Here is a 10000-nt window from a genome sequence, read left to right on the forward strand (position 1 = left end):
CACGCATGCACACTCACACACACACACGCACGCATGCACACACACACACATGCATATACACACACAAGCAGGCACACACACACACACACGCATGCACACACACAAACACAGACGCATGCACACACACAAGCAGACACGCACACACACAAGCACAGATACACAGGCACAGACACAGGTAAATGGTATAAACCCACTATGATTTCACTAGACTAAAATAGATATTTGGAACTTGAGTAGATTAACATGAATGTTTCCCATAACTAGTGTACCTCTCTGTGGTTGTACACTTAATTCATGGGCCTGGCACACAGTGATGTGTCTGTGGACATAGACTGGAAGGAGGTGGGGGGGGGGGAAGTGAAGTATTCTTTCGTACTTAGCAACACTATGTTATTTCAGGTGCATACTTTATTATTCAGTATGATTGCACTTGATGATGGAATCGCATGACAGATCAATACAAAAGCATCGCCACCTTCAGATCTTTATGATGCATCCTTGTATTTTAACACCCTCAACACACACACACACATACACACACACACACACACACACATTCATTCAGGTAAACACAGGTGTTCTGGTGTGATAAAAAGACAAACACTGAAGGGAAGTGAAGGAATAGAGCACACCCTCTCTCAAACACACACACCCCCCCACACACACACAAGGACAGGGACATCAATTGTAGTTTGATCTAACTGACAGGTCTGCAAATAAGAAAAGACCGTCCATGCTACGCAGCCCGATGACAGTAAACGGTCTCAGAGCAAACAGAGAGGGAAAAAAACATGTTTGTCACCAGTAGATGATATTCAGGATGTTCCGAGTTAGCATTCATGTCACAGGGTGTGTTTAGTTCACACAGATATGCTAGATTGATTAAAAATAGAACGACAAAACTATTCTAAGATGTTATACAGTCAAGATATCTTACTGCATTGCCATTTTAAAGGATCAGCCAAACAACAGTTATTTCGGTTCTGTGACCTGCTTAAAATAGATGATGATAATGGAAAAGGTTTGGTCTGAAAACTGTGTTTCTCAGTGTCTCAACTCAACAGCACTGCGTCTCATGCCTGAATGTCAATGTGCCTGGGAAGCGAGAGCAAGACATCACACACACACACACATGCTCACACACATGCTCACGCACACACACATGCTCACGCACACACACGCTCACGCACACACACAACCGCACACACGCACGCACGCACGCACACACACACACACATACACACACATATACACACACATATACACACACACACACACATACACACATTAAAAACAACCTTAGGGTTACTCCAATCTCCATTCATTCCCTTGCTAGTCATGTAGCTTCTTCACTCTTTCATCATAATTTATTCGGTCCTTATATTAGAAGCTCAATCTCAATCAATCATTCCTTGTTCCCCTCTGGTCAAATATAGTCGTGTGTGTGTGTGCGTGTGCGTGCGCGTGTGTGTGTGCGTGCGCGTGCGTGTGTGTGTGTGTGTGTGTGTGTGTGTGTGTGTGTGTGTGTGCGGGAGCATGTATGTGTGTGTGTGTGTGTGTGTGTGCGGGAGCATGTGTGTGTGTGTGTTTGTGTGTGCGGGAGCGTGTGTGTGTGTGTGTGCGGGTGCGTGTGCGTGTGTGTGTGTGTGCGGGAGCATGTGTGTGTGTGTGTGTGTGTGTGTGTGTGTGTGTGTGTGCGCGGGAGCATGTGTGTGTGTGTGTGCGGGAGCATGTGTGTGTGTGTGTGCGGGAGCATGTGTGTGTGTGTGTGTGTGTGTGTGTGTGTGCGCCCGCTCCAGTGGAGCTGGGTGGAATAGTAATCAGCTGGAACAGCCGAGCTGCAGAAAAGAGAGATGTGTAACCTGAGTCTCTCAGTTCTAATTTCCATAGATGCTCCACTAGTCATTCAGCAGCCAATCTCAGCCCACCCAATGACTTCCTCTTCTCCACTGTTGTAAAATGAAAGGAATGTTTTGGGTTGGATCAGTACCGCTTAAGTCGAGATATTCTCCCCAGAATCATTCATCTCCAGTTTGGTCAGTAGCCTGCTGAACTTTGACCTGTTGGTTGACTTCAGTTTCCTATCACCCAGGCCAGCCTGTGCGCTCTCTCTCTCTCTCTCTCTCTCTCTCTCTCTCTCTCTCTCTCTCTGTCAGTCACTCTCACTCCGTCACTCTCTATCAACACCACCTCACCGCGGCCACGCTTCTCTCTCTCTCTCTTTCTTTCTCTCTTTCTCCTTCTCTCTCACTCCGTCACTCTCTATCCACACCACCTCACTGCGGCCACGCTTCTCTCTCTCTCTCTCCCTCTCTCTCTCTCTATCTCTCCTTCTCTCTCACTCCGTCACTCTCTATCCACACCACCTCACTGCGGCCACGCTTCTCTCTCTCTCTCTCCCTCTCTCTCTCTCTATCTCTCCTTTTCTCTCCCTCCGTCACTCTCTATCCACACCACCTCACCTCGGCCACGCTTCTCTCTCTCCCTCTCTCTCTCTCTCTCCTTTTCTCTCCCTCCGTCACTCTCTATCCACACCACCTCACCTCGGCCACGCTTCTCTCTATCTCTCTCCCTCTCTCCCTCTCTCTCTCTCTCTCTCTCTCTCCTTTTCTCTCACTCCGTCACTCTCTATCCACACCACCTCACCTCGGCCCCGCTTCTCTCTATCTCTCTCCCTCTCTCTCTCTCTCTCTCTCCTTCTCTCTCACTCCGTCACTCTCTATCCACACCACCTCACCTCGGCCACTCTTCTCTCTCTCTCTCTCCTTTTCTCTCACTCCGTCACTCTCTATCCACACCACCTCACCTCGGCCACGCTTCTCTCTATCTCTCTCCCTCTCTCTCTCTCTCTCTCTCCTTCTCTCTCACTCCTTCACTCTCTATCCACACCACCTCACCTCGGCCACGCTTCTCTCTATCTCTCTCCCTCTCTCTCTCTCTCTCTCTCTCTCCTTTTCTCTCACTCCGTCACTCTCTATCCACACCACCTCACCTCGGCCACGCTTCTCTCTCTCTTTCTTTCTCTCTTTCTCCTTTTCTCTCACTCCGTCACTCTCTATCCACACCACCTCACCTCGGCCACGCTTCTCTCTCTCTTTCTTTCTCTCTTTCTCCTTTTCTCTCACTCCGTCACTCTCTATCCACACCACCTCACCTCGGCCACGCTTCTCTCCTGGCTTCACAGTGATCTGCTGTCTGTATGGGCCTCCTTCCTTTTGTCATCATTTTTTCTCTCCATCTGTTTTTGTTTTGTCGGTCCTTTGTTTTTGTTCCTCGTCCTCCCGCCTGTCCTCCTTTCTGTTCCTCACGCTCGGGTTTGGGCTGCCCCCTAGTGGCTGGAGGTCTGAAATAGTCACGTAAGTGAAAGAAAGTTCTTTCTCTCTCTCTCTCTCTCTCTCTCTCTCTCTCTCTCTCTCTCTCTCTCTCTCTCTCTCTCTTCTTCTTTTTCTCTCTCTCTTTCTGATTTATTGCATCTTTTCACACACATGCTTGCCACCATTGCCTCATGCACTTTGCACATGACACCCCTTTTTTTCTTTCTTTCTTTCTTTCTTTCTTTCTTTCTTTCTTTCTAGTTCTCTGTGGATCTTTCTCTCCCTCTCTCCCTCACTCTTAGTCTCAGTCTTTCTCTGGCTAACTCAAAGCTCTCTAACTAAAAAAAGTGAAGGCTGATCACCAGACTGATAACACTTTGAACATAATAGATTTGATGCCCTGTAGGCTCCACGGAAATCAGTGCAATACTGAGCAATACCTTATTTTTTTTTTTTAATGACCAAGGCTCCATTTCCCCCAAACCATCGCTGTTCTACGATCACTGTGACTAAAGGTCGAGAAAGAAAGAGAGAGAGAGAGAGAGAGTGACCGTCTGTCTCTCAGTTAATGATGATCGTCCCACAGCGATGCTTTGGGGAAACACAGCTCGGTAATGAGTCCCATAGCTGTGAACACTACTATCGTCGCTCTGTCTCTCATACTTCTCTCCTCCTCCTGTTCCTCCTGCAGAAAGTGCGCCCTCAGTGGCCAGACCAAAACCTGCAAGCACAGAATCAAGTTCGGCGACTCCAGCAACTACTACTACGTGTCTCCATTCTGCCGCTACCGGGTGAGCATCTGCCCCTGGGGGGGGGCAGGGGGGGGGGGGCAGTCTGTCTTAGGGCTGGAGGAGTAGTAAGAGGGGCAGAGGGGCAGAAAAGAAGCCCTTATTAGTTCTCAGCAATGAAATCCTGGGTTTTTTGTACCCTGGAAAAAAAAAATTGGTGAACAAAGAGAAGAATTACTGTGCTAATCACCTGGGAATCAGAGATAACTTCAGTGCTATATCTTGAATTGCTTTAATGTTAGGAGAAAAGACAAATTCGCTGTGTTTTGATTTAACAAGCAACACCGCAGTACTTCACTAATGCACCAGAAGATAAGGAAGCTGATTGGGCTACGTTTGATCTCAGTACCCAATCATAGCTTAAAGTTTTTCATATAAATACTTTGCAAACTGAGCTTAAGGCAGCAGTCTTCATTCAAACGAGTGTGGTGGTGACCATAAACATATATAGATATAGATACATATATAAATATAGACATCTATATATGTCTATGGTGTTAACATCCTTTGCCTAGCACTTCCAAGTTGGTTGAGGTTCCTGTTTGTTGATCAGAGGGCAGTGGTGATGATGCTGTTCTTCTCCTGTCCTGCCAGATCACCTCCGTCTGCAACTTCTTCACGTATATCCGCTACATCCAGCAGGGCCTGGTCAAGCAGCAAGATGGTGAGCTCTCTCACACACACACACACACACACACACACACACACACACACACACACACAGGTGACAGCACTTACAGGAACACACAGCAAGGTGTACTCAAGACTTTCCATCTCAGTGTCAGTGCTAAGTTCCACAGGCATCCATTTGTGTGTGTTCTCAAATCTCTCATCAGTGAAAAGAACTCTGATGCACTTTTTGAAGCTGTCACACCATACTCTCCAGAGCCTGTGTGTGTGTGTGTGTGTGTGTGTGTGTGTGTGTGTGTGTGTGTGTATGTGGAAGTGGGAGTGGGAGAGAGATACAGACATAGCGAAATAGCCAGCAAGAGATAGGCAATTCTCTCCGGAGGGACAGCTCAAGAATAAGTGTGTCTGTGTATGGCATGGACAGGAAAGCTTCCTAGAGGGACAGCTAAGAAATATTTGTGTGTGTGACAATGCTTCCCAGAGGGTCAGCTAAGAAATGAGTGTGTGTGTGACGGTAATGCTTCCCAGAGGGAAAGTTCAAGACTTCTGATTTAAGCAGAATTCAGAAAGCCGGTCCCATTAGCGATACATTTTGAGCCAATGAGAGCGCTTGATTTGGATGCCTCAAGGTCACTGCTCTGCTAATTGGAGGATAGACAGGAAGTTATTTTTTTCTCTCCCGCCCATCACTGCATATGGGTGCCCACAAGTCTTTGAAGTGAACCCCAACTGAGGCAGCATTAAGTCAGTATGAAACCTCCCTTAGAAATATTTTGAAGGCAGGGAGACTCCACTCATAATCATTAGCTGGACTTGTTTATAATGTACAGTACCAGTCAAAAGTTTGGACACACCTTCTCATTTTTTAAGAAGTTTTTTTCTTTACGTTTATCATTTTCTACATGGTAGATAACACTTTTTTTGTTTAGTACATCTTTCCATATGTGTTCTTTCGTAGATTAAATGTCTTCAGTATTAATTTACAATGTAGAAAATAAAAAAAAGTAAAGAAAACAATTCTCCAAAAAATGTAAGGTATGTCCAAACTTTTGACTGGTACTGTATAATGTTGTTGTTACTTCCTGTGTTCCCATCCATAGGGTGTGTGTGTGTGTGTGTGTGTGTGTGTGTGTGTGTGTGTGTGTGTGTGTGTGTGTGTGTGTGTGTGTGTGTGTGTGTGTGTGTGTTTGTTTATAATGTGTAATGTTGTCGTTACTTCCTGTGTTCCCATCCTTCACTCACAGCTGAACAGATGTTCTGGGAGGTCATGCAGCTACGCAAGGAGATGTCATATGCCAAGCTGGGCTACTACAAGGACGACCTCTGAGCTGGAAAACCACCAATCGACCACCCCCATCCGGTGATGGACAGCAGCACTCTCCAATCATCTTGCAAGAAGGCCTCATAGGGACCAGCCACCCGGCCCTCGTGTCTCCCTTGCTTCCCAGTTCTCTGTCTGCCTCACCCATCCCAAGGACACACACCCCTAGCATCCGACTGTGTGTGTGTGTGTGTGTGTGTGTGTGTGTGTGTGTGTGTGAGCGTCTGCAGTGTGTCCTCTCACCCATCCGACCATCGGTTGAGACATCCCAACAGAGGACTAAATGCTGAATATGCTGCTGAATTGAGTCCTATTCCATTAAGTGTAATAATGTGCTGAATGCTATGAAGGAAACTTTGTTTGTTTTGTTTTTGTTTCATTTATTTATCTTTTTTTTTGTTGAGGAAAAGAACACGAACAGAAGTTTTTGCTGTTTTATATATGCATTCATTCTTTGCCCTCTCTTTTACGAAGCCTGTACAATCTTTTGAACGTGAAGTTTTAGGCATTGTCAGATAAATACATCCCTCTATCTGGAGTCTATTTTTCCCAAAGTTCTGTTCCCTCCCTAACAATAGCTAGCTGTGTGACATGTGTTGTTGTTGTGTGTGTGTGTGTGTGTGTGAGTTTAGATGTGGTGTGTGTGTGTGTGTGTGTGCGCGTGTGTGTGTGTGTTTCCAGTATCTCAAGTTTTCCCTCTCTGTCGTCTGCTCCACACTCCTGGTTTCATCAAGCTTTTCTCACTTTATTTTAGTGCCTTTCTGGAACACTCTGAACAATAAAAAAGAAAATTGTATACCTCTGGAATCTGGTTTCGCCTCTGGTTTGTGCCTGGTATAAGATCATGTAGACTGGTATAAGATCAGCTGTGTGCATTTGCTTCAGGCTGTCATAGACCCAACATGACCCTTAGAAAACAAGGATCAACTCTTCCTTGTAGACATCAGTTGTAAGGAATTGTGTTTGTGTGTGGGGGTGTGTTTCTGGGGTGTGTGTCTGGGTGTGTGTGTGTGAGTGTGTGTAATCATCAAACCAGGATGGCAATCATGTAAGATAGTAAGGAGTGCCTTCGCATCTCTGCTGACTCAGGCCTCTCCACCAGCCTGTCTGTCTGCTCAGGTCCTCTCCACCAACCTGTCTGTCTGCTCAGGTCCTGTCTGTCTGCTCAGGTCCTGTCTGTCTGCTCAGATCCTCTCCACCAGCCTGTCTGTCTGCTCAGGTCCTCTCCACCAGCCTGTCTGTCTGCTCAGGTCCTGTCTGTCTGCTCAGATCCTCTCCACCAGCCTGTCTGTCTGCTCAGGTCCTCTCATAGCCTGCCTGTCTGTCTGCTCAGGTCCTCTCATAGCCTGCCTGTCTGTCTGCTCGGGTCCTCTCATAGCCTGTCTGTCTGCTCAGGGCCTCCTTACCAGCCTGCCTGTCTGTCTGCTCAGGTCCTCTCCACCTGTCTGTCTGCTCAGGGCCTCTCTCCCAGATTGTGTGTCTGCTCAGGTCTGTCTGCTCAGATCAAACGCAGCTCCCGTTGGGCCTCCCCTTCCTCAGTCCTGTGCTGCCATGAACAGACCCAGTGCTCCCAGTAAAGAGACGTCTGGCAGCAGTGCCCTCTGCCCCATACAGTCGCTGCCATGCTTGGGGACTCAAGTCCTCCACCGTCCATGACATTACACCTGCACCCTTACAGATATACACACACACTCACACACACACACACACACACACACACACACACACACACACACACACACACACACACAAACACAACCACACAACCACACAACCCCACAACCCCATACACACACAACCCCATACACACACACACAACCGCAGGGTTACCCCTCTAACAGAGTTCTTCCTATGTATGTCCTAATGTCTAAGCTGTTCCTAAAAGCTTGAATTGAACTGGATAGTTCACTGAGTGGTGCAGCAGAATAACTTGTCTAGAGACGGCTTGTTTTCATTCTCGGCCTGTCATTCTGAGACCAGACAGGCACTTTATGGCTGTGCTGTTTCGTACCCCACAGGAAGAAACGAGGGCCCTTATATCAGGGACGGCAGTGTGCTGTTTGCAAATGTCTGAGGGGAGATAAGAGGCCTCTCAGCCTAGCTCTTCCCTCGGCGCTAATGTTCCCAGAGTGTGTGTTCACCTTGTAAAGAATGCTTCCTTTATGGCCCCCAATGCACACACACTCTCACACACACACACACACACACACACTCACACATGCTTGCGTGCATGCACACACACTCACACACACATAGACAGGCGTACGCATGCGCAGGATCTGGATCAGCGATGAGGATGTGTGTTACCTGTGTGATCAGAGAGCAAAGTGCATCCAAAGACAAAGACCTCACATACGCCATTTGCGGGAATCGGAAAAAGGTTGGGATTATCCCCGAAGATTTTAGTTTTTCCGTGAGGATACTGCTTGGATAACCCATGGATAAGAGTATGGGCACACACTAAAGGGGACTGTGTGTGTGTTTGTCATCATTCCTGATACAAATGGATTGTACTTGAGATTTTTTTGTACGTGCCAAGGCAACTACTAACAGACCCTGGGAACTCCATCTTGGATTGAAGGTAAGGGCAAGTTAACCCCAACAATGTGATAAGAAGGGATAGCTATTGTTTTTATCCATTCAGTCCACGGCATATTGTTTAATTAATTTAATATATTTTATAGTTTATTCTGACATAAGTGATAGCTTCATTTGATGATAACCACATTTTAGATATCAACTAATTGATCAGTCAAATACAGAAATCGGTCAGACACATGCATACATTGTCTCAAAAAAAATTTGTCTGACACTGGAGGATCTCACCAACTATGGTTTGTTTTTTGAACAGTTAAGATAATGTCACTTAAGTACAAGAGCCCCATAGTTATCCATAAAAAATGGCTGCTATTTTCATGATGAAAAATAGAAAGATATTATCCACACAGTGGGAAGTTTTACAACCCATTCACAAAACTGAGATTTGGGTTTAGTTTCTTTAACAACACGTTTGGGAAAATCACAGAAAACAATATGAGCTCTGGCAAAATGTTGTGTAATAGTCTTATGACATAACCGGTCAAAATAAGTAAGCAAATTGATTACATCCATACCTGTCTTAACTATCTTTCACCGTAAACTGACATTTTCCCACTGTCACACAAATGTGTTTATTCTTATTGATCAGAATTGGCCTACCAACATAAGGGCTGGTGGATGGCCTGAATCAAAGTTAAACATGAGCAACTTTTAGACTACATAAATGCTAGCCAAGCACTTCTGAAAACTTCTGATTACCATGTGACTGATATGGCTGTTAATAACAGGTGATTAGGAAGTGAAGTCTACCCGGCCAGAGGAGGTCCAATGGACGTCCTGGGAGAGAATGAGGCCCTTCAACAGTTTTTTTATGGTAAGAAAGCACAAAGTGCTCCAGTACCTGGTCTGTTTATTCTTTGGTTTTTACTGTACTTATACTTGAAAAACTATGAGAGACGTTTAAAAATAATTGGTGTTTTAGAAGTTTAGCATGAAAGAGAAATTCAAGCCAAAACGTAAAATAAGATATTCTGTTTCTTTTCTATCAAATAGTCTTTGTTGACACAGGGGTCATTCCTGTCCTAGAGAAGAAACTTGTCTCAATAGGTCAAGAGTTCAAATGGGGAAACCTGAGCGAAGTTCAAGCACTATAGCACTGGTTGAAGCTACATTAACTCATTAATATCAGGCGCTACTACTCATTACACTGGTCATCACCAGCTGAATGTACCCACCTCTCAGCCCTTAGACTTCCTCCATCTGCTTGGCTAGCACAGCTTTGGCAAACAAATCCCCTGTAATGGGACTCATACAGTTTGCCCATGCCTTAATAATCAACTATGTCCGGAAGCAACACAACTGTTAGTCATATGGTGAATAGCAAGATGGTACACCTAATGGCCGGTCTG

The 10000-nt window shown here is 45.9% G+C and overlaps 2 protein-coding genes across 3 annotated transcripts in view; both read left to right on the plus strand.

Moving 5' to 3' along the window:
* rab3ip (RAB3A interacting protein (rabin3)) overlaps window positions 1–6158 on the plus strand; it is a gene marked incomplete at its 5' end in the record, with an annotated part of 22260 nt that extends 16102 nt beyond the window's left edge. For both annotated transcript variants that reach the window (XM_080851215.1, XM_080851216.1), the window contains 3 exons: window positions 4006–4105; window positions 4697–4766; window positions 5977–6158. In XM_080851215.1, coding sequence (XP_080707341.1) covers window positions 4006–4105; window positions 4697–4766; window positions 5977–6059 — 253 coding nt within the window. In that variant the 3' untranslated portion in view covers window positions 6060–6158. The remainder of the gene's footprint in view (window positions 1–4005; window positions 4106–4696; window positions 4767–5976) is intronic.
* A 3261-nt stretch (window positions 6159–9419) lies between these two features.
* myrfl (myelin regulatory factor like) overlaps window positions 9420–10000 on the plus strand; it is a gene marked incomplete at both ends in the record, with an annotated part of 15256 nt that continues 14675 nt past the window's right edge. Inside the window, one exon of the mRNA XM_080851610.1 lies at window positions 9420–9465. Within this exon, the coding sequence (XP_080707736.1) occupies window positions 9420–9465 (46 nt within the window). The remainder of the gene's footprint in view (window positions 9466–10000) is intronic.

This window comes from Sprattus sprattus, assembly GCF_963457725.1.
Source record: "Sprattus sprattus genome assembly, chromosome: 14".
NCBI classification, from domain to species: domain Eukaryota; kingdom Metazoa; phylum Chordata; class Actinopteri; order Clupeiformes; family Clupeidae; genus Sprattus; species Sprattus sprattus.